The 23,595-nt window shown below is 37.6% G+C and overlaps 1 protein-coding gene across 13 annotated transcripts in view; it reads left to right on the top strand.

Moving 5' to 3' along the window:
• Positions 1-23,595, top strand: part of KLF12 (KLF transcription factor 12) — a 407,719-nt gene that overhangs the window by 193,408 nt on the left and 190,716 nt on the right. Inside the window, exon 4 of one of the 13 annotated variants that reach the window (XM_072976360.1) lies at positions 10,827-10,958. The exons of the other annotated variants lie outside the window; for them this stretch is intronic. Within the exon in view, the coding sequence (XP_072832461.1) occupies positions 10,911-10,958 (48 nt within the window). The 5' untranslated portion in view covers positions 10,827-10,910. The remainder of the gene's footprint in view (positions 1-10,826; positions 10,959-23,595) is intronic. 13 annotated transcript variants of the gene reach the window in all.

Here is a 23,595-nt window from a genome sequence, read left to right as displayed (position 1 = left end):
TATTAAATCTCCCAAAAAGAATAGTTAAGGAGGTTGCCATTTATTGACATCTCTGTGGGCTGGTCATTTATATCATGCTCTCACATTCCTGGTGGTCCCACAGTGATCATCCACCCCTTACCAATGAGGACAGTTGTAATTAATGATAGTTATGTAACTTCTCCAAGGTCACACAACTTCTCAGTGTTAGACCCAGCTACATTTGAACTCAAAAAAAAAAAAAAAAAAAAAAAAAAGAAACGATGCTTTTCTGTGATCCTAAACTGCTGTTTGACAAATGCTAGCAATATCTTAGGTGAAACATTCATGGAAAATCATTGATTTTTGCAGGTCTTGGGAAATCATTCTCACTACTTTATTATCATGTTTCATGAAAAGTACTTATTGAAATAATGTTGCCTATTGATTAATTGCATGAATCTGATTTGGTTAATCTAGCCTTGCACTTCCTTGGTGTTGGAAATGTGCCTTCCCTGCCTTCTTCAAAGTTTGCTGTCTGAAGAAAAATGGTGGTAACAGTACTCCTTTGCCTCTGTATGTAGCCCTTGCACAATTCTGAGTACTTTATTGTTTGTTATATTTAATGTTTGCATAAATTTAGTGAAATGATGGAACACAGTATTGTGATCACAATTTTTCACATGAAAAATTGGGAACATAATAATGCAGTCATTTGCCTAAAGCCCAGAGATGCTCAGTGGCAATTGGGAGAGGATAACCCAGAGCTTCTAACACAGCCTTTAGCTAAAGGGTTTAACTGCCTGCATATTTCAATTGCTAATATGTAGACAATTTAGGATTTGCAGTAGAGCTGTGGACGGACAAGCTCCCCAGAAGTCATCATGGACCTAAGGTGGTGTGGGTTAGCGTTGGTACCAGGAAGTGCTGGCCTGATAATACAGATGGAAATGGAACTGAGTCCCGATGGGAGGATTAGAGAGGATGTATAGAGAAGGTGAACGAACATTCTTGGGTAGGTGAGATAGTATGAAGACACATGGGTGGGAATGGGCCTTATCTTTGTTTAAGCTGCCCTCTGAGAGCAGAGTTTTCAGAGCAAAGGGTCTAATCCATCCTTTTGTTTGGGCAGCAGACTCTGTTACATGTAAAATGAAGGAAGGATGCTGGTATAATGCTGAGTTTTGGGGATGATCCATTCTCTCTGGGACTCTCCCACTCTTTGCAGATGTACTGGTTTCCTCTCCTCTCCTTCCTCACCTTCTCGTTTGTTTTATTCCCCACTTTTGCTGTGGTACTGAATTTTCAAGTCCGTTCATCTGCTCCGCAATTCATTTAGATAAATTTGGAATTATCGATATTTGTTCACATAAAAGCTGTGTTATAGTTAAGTGGTTAGACATTTGGGTTTCATGCTTCACACCCTTTCAGATTCTTTATGCCATTTCATTTAACCAATATGATTTCATTGTAATTCCGTGTAACACTTTGGGAATCATCCATGGGATTGCTTTGGGCCCATTATTTTTATGGACCTGGAGTGCTACTCTGTCGTGTGCTCATTTAGTCTTAAAGTGGTGTGAGTGTGATTCTAGAGACACTCCACTTTCCTGAAATCGTACAGTGCTGTAGATGTGCAGTGAATTTAGCCTGATTCTGCATAGCTACAATTACTTGGGTAATTCAAGCAGAGAAACCACATGTGCTTAAAACTGAACCATTTATTATGTCTTTCATGAGTAAGAAGTGATTTAGTCTGATTAGTTTTGCAAAATAAGCTATCCTTCTACAATACCTTTGGTTCCCAGATATTTATTTATTCATTCATTAAAAAAAAATGAGGTGGGGAAGGGTATAGCTCAAGTGGTAGAGCACATGCTTAGCATGCATGAGGTCCTGGGTTCAATCCCCAGTACCTCTTCTAAAAATAAATAATCCTAATTACCTCCCCCCTCCCAAAATAAAAAATAATTAAATAATATAATAATAACTAAGTAATAAAATATTTTTAAAAAACTAGGGGAAGGGCATTGAACAGATACACCTGGGAGAGGACTGAAAATACGAAGTCATGTGGATATATAGCAAGTTTCAGGATATTACACTTTGTTATGTACTGATGTACTTTGTTGTTCAGTGATCTGGTCATGCTGTCCCTGAGTGCCACTTTATGTCAGATGAATGTCCTTTTCATCCTTCAGAGCCATTTCCTGTGCTTTACACCTTGATGCTTGTATCAATTCAACGAGAAGATGGAATAGGAGAAGTACTGTGGTCACCATTCACCCTGGAAAAGTGAGAAATTGAGTTTGTACTTGGGTGTAGTATGGTTTGATGGCCAGAGGATGCAGAGTCCATGACACTGATGTCAGATTGTGAGCCAAGTCAAATTAGTGGGAGGCTATGTCAATCCCAGGGCTTGGAAAGCTGGGTTCATTAGGCTCCTTGTCACCAGGACTTCTTAGGTGCTACCACCTAAATTACAGAACGGCCCTCCGTCCTGGACCTTGATGATGCTCTGACCCTCTGGGAAAGTCTGACTGGCTGATGCCCTGGGCTTGTTAGAGGAGCCAGTGGGTGCTGCATTCTGGAGACATCTCAGGAGTTTTTAATACCTGATATGTGATTAGTGGATGCATGTAAAATCTGAATGGCACAGATGATTCCTTGAAAACTCAGGGGTGTGAGGACATTGCTTAAGAAGTACAGTGAGTGTGACACTGATAGTTCTGGGCCCGCTCTCTCCAGCAGCCTTTCAGTTCCTGTGCAGCCTCATGAATTCTCATCGTCAGGTTATTGCATTGTATTTTCTAGTTCTATGCCCATTACCATCGAATTGTGAGAAATGTACTTAACTCTGTCTTTGAAGAAGTGGTTCACATTTTAGTCATTGACATTTTATTTTACATCTTCTCTTCGAAGGTAGTGAATGACTCATTTAGAAGTTAAAAAATACTTGAACTGTTTAAAATATTGATGTTGTAAGTGCCATAACTTAGAAGAGGAGGCATTGAAATTGGCATTTCAATGATGTCCCCGAAGATCCCACCTCTTTTGTACAGAGTGAGACTTGCTGTTGGAGTGACTGTGATGTCGGATTCTGAAACCACCTCTGAAAGCCTGGCAGGGGGCTGCGGGGGCCAGGAGCTCCCCATAGAGCCTCCCTGCAGTGGAGCTGTGGGATTAGGTCTCTCTCTGCTCTCCCAGCCAATCAGGAGCCCCAGCACGTGGTTTTTCTAGGGTAATTTTTTTCTAATTACTCATCTGAATAGGTGTCTTTTTCTAATTTTTTTTTTTTTTTGAGTTTGAACAGAGGGCTTTGGGGTGAGCTAAAGTCTGGCACATCTATGACAGTGCTTAAAGTAGGTTCTCAACAAATGTTTATTTCGTTTTAATTTATTGAGCCTGGCTAGAAATCTGAGATCTTGTGTTTATGTTCCTGGTGTCACCCGAGAATAGGTTCTTGTCTAGCGCAGGAAAGAATTCAAGAGCAAGCCATAGTAGAGTGAAAGTAGATTTATTCAGGGAGATACACACTGTAGACAGAGTGCAGGCCATCTCAGAAGGCAAGAGAGGCGGCCCCAGGGTATGGGGTGGTTAGTTTTTAGGGACTGGGTAATTTCACATACTAATGAAGGGGAGGCTTATTCAGTTGTTTTGGGGGAAGGGACAGGATTTACAGGAATTGGACTCCCTCACTTTTTGGCCTTTTACAGTCAGCCTGGGAACTGTCATGGTGCCTAAAGTTGTGTCATTTACCACGCTGATGTATTACAGTGAGCCTATAATGAGCCTCAAGTTCTACTGGAAGTCGAATCTTCCTCCAACTTGGGCTGAGTTGGTTCTAACCAGTTTATGTCCTATCGTCAATTGCTGTGTCATTGTTTTAATGGTTGTGCCCTGACCCCTTCCCTTGTGTCTCACTGGGACATGGTGTCAAGGTATTGGTGCACAGAATCCTGACTCTGTCATCTCTGACATGGAGGTCCAAAGAATCTGCCTTTCTCTTGGCTGGAAGAAGAGATGAATCACGTCTCCCAACCCCAAACAAAACAAAATAAATGAACAAATTTTATAAAATCTTAAAAGACCCATGTCACACTATTCTCTTCTTTCACTTTCCCTCTCCCAATTTCCAAAATCCAGTCTCTAATTTCCCTTGGGAAGTGCAGTTTATCTGCCTTTGTCACTCCTTAGCAATTGGAAATGAGTATATGTGAAAGTTGAATGTCAGAATCAGAGTCACTGATAGAGAGGTCAAACTTGTGGTTACCAGTAGTGGTGGTGGAGCATATAGGGGTGGGGGAGTGGGAAGTACACACTGTTGAGTGTAAGATGGGCTCAAGGATCTATTTATTGTGCAACATGAGGAATATAGCCAATTTGTAATAAATGCAAATAGAGTGTAATCTTTAAAAATTGCATAAAAAATAAAAAATATTTTTTAAAAAAGAATCAGCACAAATACCCCAGTCTGTTCTTTTAGTTGACGTTTTATTTTTTAAGATGGAGAAGTACTGTCTCATAAATACGGTGTGTGTGAGAAAGAGAAAGAGAGAAGTCTAGAACACCTTAGCCTTAGGGTAAGGAGAATAATGACATTTATTTAAATAACCATAGATCTAGAAAGATATGCTTCTCCCTAAACCACTCAGAAAATAGTTTTAAGTTTTCCAAAAGAAATAATAATAGCTTAGTTTTCTGTTTTACTTTTTCTTTTAATACCTGGCAGGTGGCTTTTTGTTTAACTGTAGTAGAACAGCCCTAACATGTGAACACTCTTGGGAGATGTGGGGTGACTTGTGAACTATTTCTCTAGTTGGAAAACAGCAGCAGTCATTTATCATTTCTGTCACTGGTATTATTAAGTATGACTGAAATCATGTCTTGAGGTGCGAGCAGTACTACTGTTATCTGGAGTTTTTAGGAAAATTCGAATCATTGAGGAGAAACTTGGCAAAGCTTTTGTTAATCAGATATCTCAAAGCTTCTACACAGTAGGCTAGCTTCTTGATTTTGCTGGTCTTTTCTGTAGATGTGGCGTTGTTGAGCTCAACTTCAGTCCTGTAACGTACTTAACATACATGACTGGTCTGTTTATGACACCAGAAGGATGTAGGGTTTCCAACAGAGACCAGTGAGGGAGCGAGGCAGTGAGGCAAACACTACTCTGACCCTGTATGTACAATGGAGACACACATCACTGTATAGAAAAGAGTTAAACAGCAAAGATCTACTGTACAGCACAGGGAACTCTATTCAATTTCTTGTAGTAACATGTAATTGGAAAATAATCTGAAAAGAAAATATATATCTGTATGTATATGTGTAACTGAATCACTTTGCTGTACACCTGAAAGTAACATTGTAAATCAACTATACTTCAATAAAAATTTTTGTAAAAAGAGTCAAATAATTTTTGGTATTATAGAGGATGAAGATTTCACCCCTTGGAGGTAATGTCAAAATAAATGGGAAGCAATTCAGTTGACACTAAATAATAAACTCACTCAGTTAGATGGAAATTAGACACCAAGAAACAACTTCATATAATAGTAGAAATCAGATTCTTTGCACTGCTCAAAGCATATGATTTCCTCTGAAAAAAAGACTTCGTATGATTAAAAATACATGCCATTTATTGGTCCTGCAATCACGTAATAGAAAATCCACAGGTTCCGAAACTCCTTTTTTCCTTTATAACTTCTGGGTGTGATAATAGAGTTTTAATATTTTGTTTGATCCTTATCAAATGAAGAGGATACTTCCTTCTACTTGAGAGGAGGGTAGAGAGGCCAAAGACATGGTATCTAGAGAGCTTGCCACGTTGTTTTCAGTTATGTGTTTTACTTTTTTTTATTGAAGTGTGTAGTTTACAGTGTTCCATCAGTTCCTGGTATACAGCATGATGTTTCAGTCATATGTGTGTTATTTAGTCCTTAAAGGAGGTACTTTTAAAATACTTACGTTATTTTAACATTTATAAAGCTAAAAAAAAAAACTTGAGTTTATCTTAAGAAATACTGTTGAATTGACAGGGCAATTTATTAACAGATATTTGTTGTGGTCTTTTAATGTATATGGTTACATTTGATTCTTTTTTTTTTAATTGAAGTATGGTTGATTTACAGTGTTGTGTTAGTTTCCGGTGTACAGCATAGTGATTCAGTTATACTATATATATATTTTATTATAGATTATTACAAGCTATTGAATGTAATTCCTTGTGCTGTACAGTAGGACCTTATTGTTTAGCTATTTTATATGTAGTAATTTGTTACGTTTGATTCTTAAAACAACATTTTCAGTTGAGGAAATCAACTCTCACAATTTGTAAGTGTCCATCTGGCATCAAAATTTAGGAATATTCTTTCAGTTATACCCAGAAAATGAAAAAATACTATCTTAAATGTAGTCTCTGATAGACATGTAAGACAGGGAAACATAATGTCTGAGTATTAGCTGCCTCTCATTTTTGCCAGCTTCTTTTTGTTGTGGGCCTTTGTTATATAAAATTTGGGTAAGGAGAAAGAGAGGACTTTTGAGGGTGTGGAGGGGTAGAAAAGGAAAAGCAGGAGTACCAGCATGCTCTCATTTATGCAGGAGAGGAAAGAGAACTGTTGCTGAGAATGATTCATTTTGAAAGAGTATGTGGGGATTGGGGTAGGGAGATTGAACTGAAAAAGCCCAGCTTTGGCAAGTTGGGATAGAGAATTAAAATGTTGGGTGAGCTAGGAGGGATGGATCTGCCAAGTGTTTCAGATACTGAAAATGGAGAAAAGGGCATTTCAGAAGTTTGTGTATTATAGTCACATTTTAACTTAATTTTTTGTTGAGAGACTTAACTAAACATGTAAATTGTTTGTTGAATATTGGACTGGAATTCCCTTAAAGGGCACATTGCTACGTCTGGCCCATGTGGTCACTAACCTCTATATGGCTTACAATTTGTGTTTGAAAGTAAATGTGCAGTGGGGAGGATATAGCTCAAGGGGTAGAGCATGCGCTTGGCATGCACAAGGTCCTGGGTTCAATCCCCAATAACTCCTCTAAAAATAAATAAATTTAGAAAAAGTAAATGCTAGGTGTTCACACACACACACACCCCTTACATATATTCATATATGTATATAGTTATACAATGTAAATATAGGTTATATTTTATACACATAAATTTGTATATGCACAAAAATGCAAATATGTGTATATATTTGTATATGTGTATATCTGTAATTTATACATAGTTATTGTATATATAAATGAATTTGTGGGTGCAAACACCAGATACTCCTCACAGTATTGGCACTATTGTATGCTTTGGAACAGGCTTGTCAGACTACTTTACGTTTTTCTGAATTTGAAGCGGAGGGGCACCAACAGCGGAACCCCTGAAAGGAGAGAGGGTATGTCCTGACAGTGAAATCTCTCAGTGGAATCTGGGGTGACTGCTGCCTCCCGCTGGACTTCCTTCCTTGCCCTATACTGAGGAAATTTAAGGGAGAAAGATTTGGAAGAGATAAAGTATCATAGTAGCAGTCAGCTTGGATGTCTCTCAGATAAAGGTTGAGAATCTAAGGATAAGTCAAAGTCTGTTGGAGGGCAACCCTGCATGCCTCACATGAGGAATGAAAACATTTGCTTTTCAACGTCGCAAGTCTTTGGGGAGTTATTTCGCTTTTCATGGTGTATTGATTACAATCCCTAGAATTCTGGATGCATTCAAATGGGGTGCTGAGGATTAATTCATGACAGCATGGGGGGTATTATGTTAATGATGTAGTTAGAGAGTGAAGATTGGTAAAATGCAACAATAAAATAAGCAGGATCATTTGACCCATTAGGACAAACTGCAAAGTACTGTAGCCAATTTTAATTTGTTAAGGGAATTTTAAATGCAGTCTAGGCTTTTTTTTTTTTTTAATTAAGTTCATTTAGTTTTCTAGCTACTCTGGTCTAGATTTAGGATTTAGAGAAAGACAGCTTTTTCCCCTGTATCAAGATAGGTAGGGTTAACAGAAAATCCACATTGCCTCTTGACTCATGATGTAGTCAGTGCCAGGTCTTGTTATAGTCATCAAAATTCTGTAATGGTGGTCAGCCAGTTTTCTGGGATATTGATCCCATTTGTGGATAACCATTCTAGAAATTGTCATGGAATTCTTCAGTGGCCCAAACTTTAGTTAGGAGCTCTCTGCGCTGCAATTATTGAAGGAACACCAGAACTGATTCTGTGAGTCTTCTATCAATTTTGAGGGGTTTTAAAGTGATACTTTGCAATCTGGGGGCCTCCTTCCCCCTGGGCTGTGCTCCTGGGGTAGTTACAGAGAATTCCATGGCTCTTGGAAGACCTGCTCTGTGAGTTACTACCCACAGTTTGACTGAAGCGCACCCATTTCGCGTGTGGCATTTGGCAGGCTGCTCTCCAGAGACTCACTGGTTTTCAGAAGAGTCAAATCGACCATCTATTCTGAAGTAATAGTGTGTTTCAGATCTTCAGGACCTTGGCAACATGACTCAAAACAGAGGAATTAAGGATAAATCAAGCAACATTAAAGAGCCTAATAGGAGTTGTGTTTAGAGCACATCAGTGGAAAAGCGCAATAGCAAATTAGGGTTCCCTGAACAGTTCTGCGGTTCTGGCAGGAGAAATCCAGTGTCTAGCCAACTCAGGATCAGGTGGTGGGAAACCAGTCCTTGTGGAATAATTCTTTTACTGGCAGTCTTTCTTTTTTTCTGGTTTTGATTGTTAAGTAGCTCTCTAAATGTTCTCTTCGTATTGGGTAAAGGGCTTGAATCTGAACAAGCTTGAATTCTGTGTAGTTCACATCACAGCGTCTGTGTTTGTTTCTTTTGCTATCAAATATTAAAATGTATCAAGTACTAAAAGTATTACTGTAGTCCTATGTAAGAACTCTTGTATAGCATAAGAGGATGAGATGGAGAAAGGTGCCTGGGGTTGGCAGACATTTCTGTAGTTCATCCACATCACAGAGGGAGAACTGAGTTTTTCTAGAAGCCAGTTCAAAGATAGCAGGAGAAATAGTTGTAGACTGAATGTAGACATTCCAGTGAAGGAATTTCAAGGTAGAAACATATTGCCATGGAAACGAAGATTTGAGTAGGAGTGAGAAGTAAGAATTGCAGAGGGAAGTCTATTTGGGAAAATGAAGGAAGGAAAAATAAGCTTTCAGTTTAACTCACAGTTGTGTTTGTCGAGCAAGTCAGCACTCACTTTTGACTGCCTGCTTGGTCCTTTTCACTCACAGTCTTCTGAGTAAAATGTATGTGTACGTGTGTATTTTTAACTAGACTAAGCACTTAAAGATTAACTGCTCTTTTACTCGACTCAGCTTTTTAACTAGACTCAGCCCTTAAAGACTTAAATAAAGATCAGGAAAGATGTCTTTTTCATTTCTTGCTGTGCCTTCACAGTGGAAAACTCAACAAATGTTCGATTAACATTTTTCATTTAATTTCATTTTCAAAGTGCCTTCTGACTGTGTGCAAGGCATTGTCCCAGGTGTTGAAGGACTTAATACATTACTCTCTGATACGAAGAGAGTTGACACTCAGAAAGCAGAAGGAGATTGCAGCAGGAAGACTAATATTAGCTACTGTGTGTTTAGTATTTGCTGGACTTAGCACTTTACATACATTATTTCATTTAATTCTTTGGGCAAACCTAGAGGATTAGATGATATTATCTTCCTCTTTCTTAAAGAATCTGACTCTCAAGAAAGATAACATCAGTCATTGTGGTAACTGCAGGTAGGTAGCAGGGTCTGCTGTGGCGCCTGGTGTGAACCAAAGCCAGGCTCCTAAATATACCTTGACGTTGCCATGTGTGTCACCTGTATGCAGGTGACAAACAGCATGGGCAAGTGCAAAAATACGGGTTTTAAAAGCCATTAAGAGATTATTGAGCATGAAGTGATTATATCTAGAAGATCTGGACAAGTGCCAAAGTGGTGACAACTGATACAGACCTTGAAAAGGTTAGTGTAGGCTCGAGAGGGATCATTCCCAGCAGAGGGAACAGCACCAGGAATGATGTTGAGATTTATTAGCACAAGTGTCTGCCTTCCAGTATGAACACTGTGTATTGACTGTTTTAATAGCACCTATTAAAAAATCATTTTTTTTTCTGGCATATAAAGTGGACGCTAAGAAAATGGAGTGTTTCCCAAGGCATGGCCAATCAGACACTCAGTATGTAACCCATGCTGGACCTCGGATGGTATATTTTTTTGGTGATGCTTATTCCAATTTGTACTGCAGTTAGTTACAGAGTTTCATTTAAAGACATGACCATTGTTTGACATAGTTGGGTACAATAATGGCCCAGGGAATACCGGTGTACATGTCCCTACCTTCAAAACCCTTGTTTATAACATTTTCTTGCTTTGACATTGTTTTTTTTACCTGCTAATTGGGAGCAGATGATGCTAACTAATGAGAACAATTATATCATCATAAGATCTCAAAGCCAGTCATACTCACGGGCTGGAGTACTTATAGCAAGGTGCAGACATCCTGCTTCCTCATCTCCATTTTTGTTAAATATTAACATATGAATTTTTATGACCACAATCTGCCACTAACGCTTCTGCCTCTTCACCCCATACATCAAAGTTCCATGACAGCACTTAAGTCTTCATTTACAGAGGAACTTGCACATTCTGGCTGTTTCATCCTAATGCTTCCTAAATGGTTCTTTTTTTAAATATTATAATTGCTATTTTTATAGGCAGAGGATAGGAGACAGCGACTTTGACAATGTTTACTTACATTGACTGTAAAGTATTATACCAACCAAGAGTGCGACATTCAACATAACGACATTCACTTCATTCTTGATTTTTTTTAAGATTTTCTGGTTGAAAGGGAGATTCTTTCTGAGGAGATCATCTGTTGTGGTTCTGTTGCCGTGGGCAAGCAGAAGTGTTTACTAGATGTTTGACAGCTCTGGTCCTTGTGGTCTGTGCCAGTTCTGGAATTCAGTAAGTCTGTAGTCTAATTAGTTCTTATTTACGTGAGTAACTATAGAAAATTTTAGCCATTATGTTAAATTATTAACTTTTAAAAGCCTTTTTTGTGTAAGTGACAGATCTTTGCCAAATTGGAATACTGTTTATTAGCTTGTTTCACACAGGATTTATACTTCTTAATTGCAGCAGCCAAATCACTCCAAACATCATCTAAAAATCTATGCAGATCAGCAAGAACAGATAAAACCGTAAAACCCCATGCTTTATTTTAGGTCAGTAGGAAGACAGAACACTGCAAACTTCAAATGATCTGTAGTAGGAAGGTAAACACCAATTTGTAGAAAAAAATACTTCTTACTTCTCTTCTCAAGCCTTTGTGGGTTTTTGGAAAAATTATGCAGAGAAGTGTAGATGTAATTGAGCTAAAATTAGCCCTTAAGAGAGAAAAATCAATCCTGAATTCAAAAAGACTGAAGAAGAGCCTGAGTAGCTCAGAGCACTGACTACAGGGAAAGGATTTAAAATGTGCGTAGTGCATGTGAGCAGCCTTGGGGAGGCAGCATATCTGGGGAGAGGAAGTGGGAGGCGGAGTAATGACCCCGTGAGATGTCCATGGCGGAATCCTTGGACCCTTTGAATTTTGCCTTGTTTTCTGAAAAAGGTACTTTGTAGATCTGATCCCATTAAGGATATTGAGATGGGGGAGATTATCTCCTGCATTATCTGGAGAGGGGGGTGCTAAGTGAAATCATATATACATTTATTAGAGGGAAGCAGGATGGGATTTGACCACAGAAGGGAAGGCAATGTGAGAACATGGAACCGGCATGGGGACAGAGACTGGAAAGATGCAGCCACAAGCCCAGAAACACGAGCAGCCACCAGAAAGTGGAAGACTAAGAATGAATTCTCACCTGGAGCCTCTCTGGAAGGAACTAGCTCTGCCAATACCTGGGTTTTAGCTACATATAGCTTACTTTAGACTTCTAGTTTCCAAAACTATAAGACAGTATAAATTGATGTTGTTTTAAGCCATTAAATTCCTCGTAATTGGTTATAGCATCAAAAGGAAACTTACGTAGAGATTAAATGGGAAATTTCCTTGTGGTAACTCCAGTGAAAGCACAAAAGAAACAGAGGGGAATTTAGGATCGTGAAAGACATAGACACACAAACAAGTAAATGGAAAGCACACAGGTTCATCACACCAACAAACCAGTCATTAAAGAAATGTTTGTACATTTACAATGTACAGTTTTACAATTTGCACAAATTAAAGTACATTTTTGCTACAGTAACCGAAGAGGGCACCGGTAATCTAAAAATTGTGTTAACCACTCCAACCCACCACCCTCATTCATGAAATGAAATTGTAAGCAGTCTCCAGAACTATTCTAATAAGAAAACAAAATGAGACCCAAAATCTTTGAGTTGGTGAAAATTAGTCTCGTACCACCAACCATAAAGTAGGAGAAAACTGGAACACAAACTACAAACTGAATTAAATATTCTTAAACAGTTATTTAGGACTACAGAGGAGGGAAGACCCTGTAAGTCAAAACTTTAAATTTAAGAGCATAAATGGACCCAAAACAGGAAGAAGCAAAATACAGTTTAATCGAACTTAGGAAATAAATGTAAAAATAGGTAAAATCATATGCAGTAAAGACTAAATGACAATGTGCTCAGGGGTGGGAGAGGATTTGAATAGGAAAACTTGATAAGGAACATTAAACACAAAGGGAGATAACCAAGAGAATGAAAAGAAGATAAAGGTAAAACTGGTTTTAGAAAGCTGTTGAAATAGAAGACAGGCAGAGAAGATCTATCTGATGAATAATTGGAATCCCTGGAGAAGAAAAACTAACCAGTGAAACACAGCTAATATTTAAAACTACCACCCCCCAAAAAAACTTTTCTAGGATTAAAAGAGGACCTGAAGGTACATATTGGAAGAATTTCCAAGTACCTAGGAAAACTGACAAAGAATAATCAACTCCTATTTTCTAGTAAAAGTCATGAACTTTAAAGAAAATAATTTTGTGATCTATAGCAGGGGTTGGCACACTACATTTAATGGTTGATCTTTGTGTAGAATTCAAGCTAAGAACTGTTTTTATACATATTTGTAATGGGTAGCAAAACAGAAATGTGACAGAGAACATAGGTCACCCACAATGCCTAAAATAATTTACTCCTTAGCTCCTCACAGAAAGTGTTTGTTGACTGCTGGCCTACAGATGATGATGATGATGATTATGATGATGATGCACTAATTAGGATGGCATCAGACATCTCCAAAGGAACATACAAAAGAAGGGACAATTCAAGAAATTCAAAGAAAGTATGAACCAATAATTTTATACCCAACCAAAGTTCTTCATCAAGTGTAAAGCTGTAGAAAACCTGTTCTAAACATGTAAGAACTCAAGGATTTCAGCATCCAGTGAGCTCTTCTTGAGGACATCAAGAGAATGAGTTTTGGCAACCAAGGGAAGGCTTGGAAAATTTTGGCAAAATGATGGGATAGTGAACATTTAATATATTCACTTGGAGATGTAAACCTAGAAAAAAGGTATGTTTGTGAGTAGGAGAGTAATACATAAATGTTCTGACAACATTGAAAGAGTGTATTCATTCAATTTGAACATGGACTGTAGATTAGATGCAATTACTGATTTTGGTGATGAGATTATGGTTATATAAGAGAGTGTACTTGCCCTCAGTATATACAGGCTGACAAAGCCAGGGGTTTGTATCGGTGGACCTCAGAAAATCGTTCTGGCCGGCTGAGAAAGAGAAGGGCCTTGAATGGGAAATTCAAAGGATCAGGAGCAGATATCAGAAATAAGTCAAAAATGGGATTTAAAGGTGGTCAAAGTAAAGTGGTTTGGGGTATAGACTGGGAATATCGAGTCCATGGGCCATTCGTTGATGTTGGCAGGAACAAGGCATTCAGCTTAAAGACCAAGGCCAGGCTGGCCAGGGACCAGCAAAGATGAGTGATGGATTATTTTAATTCATAGACATGTAGTGCAAATGGTTTCTTACAAAGCACTTGACTGTACTTGACTTTTTTTTTTTTTACTGACTTTTTTCTTTTCAACAAGAAAAATGTTTATAAAGCTGTTTCAAATGCAATTATAAGTTTGAATGGCCATGAAGTTCAGCATAGACTGGTTACATTGTACCATTTTTAAAGTGCTGCAGTTAAAACAGTAACAGATGAAACTATGCAAAGGTAATATTAACTGATACATAAAAGTACTTTTTAAATGTAAATAAATAAGTAAAATTTAACATTTCTTTTTTATTTTAAAGGTAAGAAAAACTTTTTTTTTCCTCATGCTAAGTTCAGATCTGCTCTTTTGGTCATTGCCAACACCACTGTTTGCCTTTATTTGCTGAGCCATCCAGTTCTTTCTGTTTTGCTCTGTTGGGTGGAGCAGCGTTCTCTGTGGAAGTCACAGAGGGGTGAGAATTCTCTCGTGGTCACTATATGGATGGAAGGAAGGAGGTTCTCAAACTTGTACATAGGCTCACACATGCTGTTTCTGCTGGTCTGTCTGCTGATCAATGGGACAGACAGTCAGGCTGAATGAAATGTGGACCATGACTTACCAGGTGATGGTTAAAACCATGGCAAACCTGAGGACTAGCCCAGCTTCCTGTAGGTGGGCTCTCACATGCTTCATTGGCTGGGTTTTGTTTTTTTTCCCCCCTAGAATTACACCTAAGGATTTTCTCAAAGGAAGGAAGCCCTTAAATTACCTGTATAAATTCTACATTGAGAATTATGTGAGCATGAGGGGGAGAGAAGAGGGGAGGTGGTATGAAGAGAGGAAAGCACATGGTAATGCGAGATAGGAGTCATTCACCCACGCTGCAGACTCTGAGCCTAATACTAACTTTGGTCCTGGGGGTACAGAAGTGAGAAGCAGTCACTGTGATTTCAGAGCCTACAGTCTCCTGGGGAAGACTGATGGGTCAGAGAGTTAGAGGCTGTGCTGAGGGGAGACAGATGTTCAGCATAAAACCCAGCCTGGGAGGCGATCAGGGAAAGTTACGTGGAAAAGGTAACTGACAAGATGCGTTTTGAAGGCTTACGTTAATGACGTGATGAAGTGCAGGGAAGGTTAGTAAAGAGGGGAAAGAACATTACAAGTTTGAGGAGGAAGCACAAGGCTCTGTGCTGTGAGTGAGGCCAGGATGAGGAGCTAGACATTGTAGGAGGGCTGTAACACCCTGGAGAACAGAGAAAAGATTGAATTAAGAAAGAAATGTGAGGGGGAGAGTATAGCTCAAGTGGTAGGGTGCATGCTTAGCATGCAGGAAGTCCTGGGTTCAATCCCCAGTACCTCCTCTAAAAATAAATAAATAAACATGATTAACTCCCTGCCCTGCCCCCCCCCAAAGAAGAAAGAAATGTGGTATATGTGTTAGTTTCCTAGGGCTGCCTGAACAGATCACCACCGACTTTGTCTTAAAACAACAGACGTGTATTCTCTCACACCCCTGGAAGCTAGGAGTCCAAAATGAAGTGTTCCTTCTGAAATCTGTGCAGGAGAATCCTTTCTTAATTCTCTTAGATTTTGGTGATTGCTACCAATCCTTGGTGTTCCTTGGCCATTAGATGCATTACCCGAATCTCTTTTTCTTTTTGTATTTCTGTCTCTGTGTCTCTTCTTTTAAGGACATCTGTCCTTATTACTGGACTCAAGGCCCACCCTAGTCCAATGTGACTTTATCTTAACTAATTACATCTGGAACAATCTTATTTCCAAGTAAGGTCACATCTGAGGCACCGGAGGTTAGGACGTCAACATACCATTTTGGAGGGCACAGTTCAACCCAAAGCAGTATTCACAAAAGGAGTGTTCAGGTTTGTAATTTCTCCTAGGAGCTGCCTAAAAGAAGGGCTCTCAGTGGGAACCTACACTTGTGGGCTGATAAACTGTGGTGATTTTCTTTTAACAGCATATGGTGGGAAAATGAGCAAACTTCTGCATAATGAACTTGGAAAAGAATGCTAAACATTAAAACAGCTCTGGCAGCCCTTGTTAAGTAAACAATTGGTAGCATTTTTCTGAGAAGCAAATTTGGAACCTACCTTCTGGGAGTCACTGTGATGGAGCAGTAAGTGGTTAGCAGAGCTTTGCCAGAGTCTTCCATGGGGCAAACAAACAAACAAAAACCCCCACAAAACCCCGACACACCCGATCCTAAATCATTGTACCTTATAGAATCATAAAAGGAATGGAAACATTGAGCCTCTGGCCTACAAAACAGTTTTATTTAAAAGGTCATGTTTGCTTTGAGATAGAAAGTCATAGAATGACAGCTCAAAGACAGTGTACATTTCTAAGGTTCAGAACACGGGGAGTGCAAGTTTTTGCCTTATGTTAGTACTGTTTCTCATCTGAATGTTTTTCTTATTTCTGTAAATCCTGATGTTTTTATTATATTCTAGGTTCATTTAAAAAAAACTAATTATTTACTTAGAAGAAGTTAATAAATATCCTCTTACTTTATAGAAATTTGTGTACTTTTTCAGGAACATTTCCTTTCTGTGAACTTAAAAACCCCTTTTCTGTATTTCTCTGTTGCTAACTGTAGGGATGTGTTTGGCTGTTAGTCTGCTGGGTGCATGGGCAACACTGAGGCCTTCAATTGCATCTTCAAACATTATTCTACAGTGTCACTAAATTTATAATATTAGATGGGGCCATTATTTTATATCATCTTATATTGACCTTATGAATAAAAGCTAAAATGGCTTCCTAATGTAACTTTTTTCATTTTAATAAACCAAGAGATTTTTAAACATTTCTCATTTATTCATGTACCACCATGCCTTAGCCTCTTGTCTCTTAGAATTATTATATGAATATATAGAATTTTTTCCCTAAGAATCATGATTTTGAATTTTTTGCTATATAGTTCATTATTCTCATTAGCCAAAAATTTTGTGGCTAAGATTCAAGTTGCCTTAATACAAGTAGCTTTAGTTTATTACATAATACTACATCCATGTTTTGATTACAGAATTTTGTCCTATATATTTAGGCATTTATTTCTCATATGACGACCAAAAAAGCAGGATTAAATTGCTTTTAGTTCAATGAAATGTTCAACCTTTAAATATAGAGTAAATGCATAAATTCAAAAAACTAGAAGAATGTTATAGTTGTTGTCAATCCCTCACTATTTTTTTTTTTTTTGGAGAACGTTAAATAGATTGTGTGTGTGAGTATGGAGTGAACATGGATATTTCCTAAAAGCAAAGCATGCTCAAAAGTTGGGCAGGGTAGAAGAGACCTAGTACAGATGAAGAATCAAAAGCTTGGAAATTTAGTGCCAGCCATACACCTAGCTTGCTATAACCTTTGGGAGCTCCTGATTACCTTTTTATAACAAGGACTAATAATTGCTATTCTCTTCCCATTGCTGAGCCATTGGATGCATCCAAGGAAATAAAGTTGGGACATTCACAATTTAGAAATTTATAAATTAGAAAGAACTGTGTAAGTATAGGGTAATGATATATAAAATAACCTAATGGGAAAGACTCTTGGAATAGAAAAACCAAAGACTTTTTGATTTCAGCAAGCCATTTAAGAAAATTGTAAAGGAAACTTCCTTGAAGTTATTTAGGTAAGATGGAAAAATGTGAATGGAATGAATGTAACACCAAGAAGGTTCATAGGCAGTTAAACATCACTATGTAAAGAATGTTCTTTAAACAGCAGTAAGTCATGTCTAGGACATAGTGGTTGTTTTCTTACATGTCGATGGGTGGTGAATGGCTAGCAAGATGTCACAACTCTAAAAATTTCTTTGATTTTGCACTGGAAATGCTACATATATCCTGTTAGAGCAGCATGCTTTACTTTGAGAAAGTGGAATCTCCTTAGATGCAAATGGTCAGAATGGTGAGAAATTTGAAAACCATCCTGTATAAACACAGCTGAGGTAACAAAGAGATACATAGCCCAGAGAAAAACAGACATATGAGGAGACTTTCAGTAGATTTTCAGATTCTTGAAAGTTTATCATAGGTGATGTATGTGTCTTCATGTCTAGTTCAGAAGGTAGTGTTAGTACAAACTTCAGAAGTTATAGGAAGTAAGGATTGATATATATGAGGAAACAAGAGCTTAGTAACAAGTAGAAGGTTTGAAAACGAGATCTTTCTTTCGAGTGCTTTGCGCTTTGCAACTGGGCAGATTTTAGATCAGTAGAGCTAAGAGGATAGGGTGGTTCAGACAAGGAGGATGCTGTGTGACTGGTGGCAGAATATGAACTGAGCATAAGGCACTTGTGGAATCATGAGGAGATTCAATTAGTATGGAAGGAAGCTCCTAGAAAAACTATAGGTAAATGTCAGATGTGAGCGTTTCACTGAACAACAAGCAGGGAAGACTAATAATGTTTCAATGAGTTAAAAGTCATCAACCATTTCAGAGCAAGAACTAACAGGGGATGTAACTGTTTAAGAAAAAATACGGATTTTATCTCCAGTGATAGATAAATCATTTCCAACCAACAACATCCTTGATAAATACAAGTTTGGATGCATTGGTAGAGATTAAGTAGTAGAAAATCTCTAGAGTTTATGCCTCCTGCCATCTCCTTAACCTAAGTAGAACAAATGAGCCAAAATCAGAGCAGAGAACTGGAATGGTGATTGCTCTGAGGCTAGTGTGTAGAAAGACTGCTAAATGCACATCAAGACTTGGGTAAGCAATAAGGAGAGAGGTTCTCCACCAGAGATACTTGCATTAAATTAAGACACTTGAGATGGGGTCAGTTGCACCCTGACTCTCACCAGAAGCAGGCAGAGGTCTTCTCTCAATCATTCTTAATATTAGGTTTGCAGGATTTTTAACATCGGCTAAGTTCATCACAGTCATTGATCACCAACTTTATGAGGAGCTAAACCATTTTGAATGAGAGTCAGCCGAAGCAATAACACTGAACATTTAGATACTTAAGGAGCTCAGATATTGGAATTATCAAATAAATAAAATAGAATGGCTGTGTATACATAATTAAAGAAATAAAAGATGAACTATGAAAGTGAGCTGGTAATGAAAGGCTATTGGGAATGCCCAGGAAGATCTAGAAAAGAACCAAAAGGAATCTCTAAGAATGGAAAACATTGTTGAAATTAAAAAAAAAAAATTGAAATAGAGAGGTTAAGAAGGAGAAAAATGATAGCTAAAGAGAGAATTGGTGAATTGGAAAAATAGATGTAAGAATTATCCAGAAGGCAAAGTTGAATATACACACTCTCAGACCTCCCACAGTGGAGGGACCAGAAGGGATGAAACAGAGGTCACACTTGAAAACACGTTGTTTGAGAATTTTTAGAACTGGTAAGACCCGTGAATTTAAAGACTCAGGCTGTACGAAGTTTCCCAACTAGGATAAACAAAATTATGAATATGACAGTGCTTATCATGAAAATCTATTTTATTCTTTTCTTTTTGGAGCACTTGGAACTGAAAACCTGGAGTTGATGACAACAGGTAAGAGTTTGGTTACCATAATTATATTGTAAGAAGATGACTTGAGTTAATGAGATAACGTGGTGATGAAGACACAGTCAGTACCCATTTTTAATCAAAATCCAGGTGAATGATCTGTATGGTATGAAGGTGACAGAAAAGATCAATTCAGACAGTGACTTTCATTCTGGATTTTATGCCTAGAACACAGAAATTGAGAAAAGCTAGAAAGTTGAGATGAAATAATTGTCAGGGGAAAAGAGATGCTTGATTTTAGGTAAGTTAATCAAGTTTGGGGGATGATGGCCTATTGGAATGAAAATTTCGTTAGGAGAACCCATCCTTTGAACATTAAATTTTTTGATGTTTAATTTGAAGAAAAATGTTTTACGCAGCCACACAGCTTTGTCTTATTATATGTCCAGAGTTAAAAATAGAAGGATCACCTTCAGTGCAGTATTTGAGGGTGTCCCGTGCTTTTATGTATGTATTACAAAGATACAATAAAAAGGAACAGTACAATGTAAGTTCAGCTACTGCATTAATTGGGAGTTAAATCTCTGGAATTGGAATTTTCTTGTTAACATAAATTAACAATGGCGAAAGTATAGGAACTAATCCTTGGACTTGGGCACAGACATGCTGGTTTTACTCCAAATTGTGTATTTTTAAAGCTATTGTACTGTTGCTTACGCAGGGTACTAATTTAGTAATGGAACTGTGATGGTAACATTTCAACAGAGTCTGATGAAAATTAAAAAAGGGTTATTGCTGCTTCAGATTTCAGCAAGGCAGAAACGACTGAAAGCCTTTTTTTTTTTTTTTAACTTGCAAAAGTAAAACAATAATTTGAAAGTCAGAGGTGACTGAGTAACAAGAGTAATGGTAAGCTGCAGGTTAAATGAGTCACAGATGGATTCTTTCTAAAAAGGGAAAAAAACCTTCAACACCTCTAAAATTGTATGGTTTTTTGCTTATAATAGTGCATTGAATAAATATATGTTAAAAACAAACTTAAAACACTTGTGTAATATGTCTCAGGTAGCCATACAAACAAAACAGGTATGCAAGTTAAATTTAATCAACATTTCAGAAATCTATAAAATTTCAAGTTAATATCACATCCGTGGTGGGTGATGATTTCTTTGCTGAGTGTAAATCGCTGTCAACGTGAATAGCTTCTGAGTGCTAAAGCACTGGTGTCTTGAATCTGACATTCCTGGTCTACTGAGTTCTGTGTATTCTTGCTGCGTTTCAATTTGAGCTACCAGGTAACCATCACTGTGGCTCCCAGTGCTGTCATTTGGCCTGTGCTTAGGCTACAGACATCACTGCCAAGTCTACCTTCATTCCTTTTCCACAGAATTAGGCCTGGATGTTAAGGTTGTACCTTAGTGTGTTGCTGGTACAGTAGTAAACACAAGTACAAACACAGACTCTGAAATTATGTGATAGTCCTATAATAAAATGATACAGAATATGGTTACATTAATTTTTAAGATCAGCACTGAAATGAAGTGACAGAATTTCTTAGGCATAGCTAGGATTTCTGGCATTTTGTCCTTTGGCTCGTTTGGACCCAGATTTCACAATGAGCTAAAACCAAATAAATTGAGTTTGTAGTGAAAAAAAAATTAAACATAAGAAAGGACCTTTCCATATTTTGCTGAAGTTGGTAAATAGAGCATTATTCTGTTCTCTAATGAAAATTGTGTTTGCTATGTATTGAATGATCCTAGGAAACAGAGAACTTTGGAGATTTGGGGGAAATGATTGTTACATAAGTCAGCCTATACATCCCAGGAAGCAAATTTGTAAGTTACATTAGTATTAGGAGGAACTGTAGGGTAGTAGGTTTTGTTAATGACACTTAATAACTATAATTAACATGTAGAAACTTTGAACCTGTTTTTTTTTTTTCCTGAAGTCTATGGTTGAGATGATTTCGATTGCTTATTTCTGGTCTATTGAGTATGCATTTATTCCCTTGTCTTTGCCTACAACTGCTATCCAGAGGTTTGCTTTAAGGATTTGATTTCCAATGTTGTAATAGTCATTAAAATGTATTTGATTATGGCCCTTCTCGATGTGGACCACTTTGTTATATTCGCTTGTATATTTTTAGCTTGGCTTTGTTACTGATTGAGCCCAAGACCAAGGGAACAATTTGAAACTTCTGGTGCATTAACTTTTTCATATACCCATTTGTTAAAATTCAGTTGAACTACCTATTTGAAAATTGTATGATTTGATATATGGATAGGGAAACTTTCAGAAAAAATTACTTAAGTCTTATTCTTGAATTAGGCTTTAGAGACAGACTTGGTAATTCTTTCTGGTAATATGAATAGCTTAGAAAGATGGCCAGATACTTTTCTTTTAGTATATTTTAAGATACCATGTCAAATTTATCATTCCCTTTTATTTTACTTGTACTGCTCTACTTAACAGGCTTATTGTGTATTTGTGGGATGCCATAATTAATAAGACTTTAGACTCTGTGGTTAATTTCAGTGTTTATTGCCCTTCTCTTGATGTGAAGATCACTTCATCACTGTCTCAGTGTGTTCTGGCACACACAGATGCCATACATATACAGCATCTTTATTTTAAAAAATGGAATTGCTTTAAAAAATTAAGCTATCAATTAAATGTAGGCCAAGTGAGATGATATCTTCTTTTAGATCACGTTACGTAAAAACTCTTGTTAGCACAGATGAAAAAGTGTAACGTCTTGATTTGTGGGCCAGACTGTTTTGTTAAAAAAAAAATGATAAAGAAAAATTTTTAGTGGCACCTGCAGAGGAAGTGGTCTGAATAAAGTAGCTGTATCCTATTAGGAGAAACTAATGAAGACTGTACAGATGGGTGCCTTCATGATTCTCCAAAAGAAATGGCATTTAAAAAAAATAGATCAAACTCAGGCTCATATTGCTGGACAGCAATTATTTTTAGATTTCTCCTTGTGCAAGACTTTCACTAATCTTAGTTATATCATCATCTCGTTGCAGGTGTCAGAGGGCTATTGATGGATTCGATCTTTAGTACTTATACAATTAGGAATTATCTTTGAGAAGAGAATGATAGAAGGAAGGAATCTAATATTCTTGATTTAACAGTGAATCATTACTGTGTGCTGAGGAAGTTTCCTCCTTGTTGGTGTAAGGAACATTTTAGTGTGTGACGTGTAGCTGTTACGCTAAATAAAGTAACACCGAAAGTAATACTATAATGAGGTCTGGAACGCACCCCGACTGTCGAGTTATTTTCACTTCCTGGCAGCCCTGTGAGCACGTCTGCGAACTTGGGCAAATCATTTAATCTTCCTGAGCTTTGGTATCACTTCTATAAAGATAGAAAGAGGCTTCCACCTTCTCCCATTATATGTTAGAAGTAATTAAGAGAACGAATGTCAGTGGCCCCTAATCTGATACCAGGAATTCTTGAATTAACAATTCGCCCACAAATCAAGATTATGTAGGCAAAGTGATAAAGAAATAGAATACCTCCCTCAAAATAATTGAGCAGTAAAAATATTTGTACCCCTCTCTGCTGTTTCCGAACATCTTACCCTTCCAACCCACTTCTCCATTCATTCCCTCCTTCCCTGCTCCCTGACATACCATAAGCATTCGGGGATAATAAACGTTCAAGTAATTAGATTTTTATAATTTTACTTTTTCAATTATCCTCACACTTAGTGAAGATTTTGTGTTTAAGTAGCCTTAAAAATAAGCCCTTTAAAATACAAGCACTGTAGGAGATTAAGTTCTGTCTTGAACCTCTGGTCCCAAGTGCTAAACTACAAATTTCCACTAAAAATATTTACAGATATATAAAATGAACTTGCATATTTTTACCCATTAATATACTTCAGGGAGGTTCATTTGATTCTTTTAAAAAACAGCCTTTAAAATAACTTAGAAAACAGTCTTCCAGCCTCCCCACCCTGAATTAATGATTCTTAAAAAAATTTTTTTTTCATGTTTGGGTTGACGGGATGAAATTTATTTCCCCAGTTCGCAGCAGCTGCTGCTACCTTTTTTTTAGGAAGCCATGACCCTAGAGCTTAGGATGAAGAAAGGGATATGGACAATTCTTTGCTGATCTTCATTGCTTTGCTATGTTATGGAAGTTTT

This window comes from Vicugna pacos, chromosome 14 (genome assembly GCF_048564905.1).
Source record: "Vicugna pacos chromosome 14, VicPac4, whole genome shotgun sequence".
NCBI classification, from domain to species: domain Eukaryota; kingdom Metazoa; phylum Chordata; class Mammalia; order Artiodactyla; family Camelidae; genus Vicugna; species Vicugna pacos.
The sequence above is the reverse complement of the archived record's forward strand: the minus strand, read 5'-3'. Positions and strand labels throughout refer to the sequence as shown.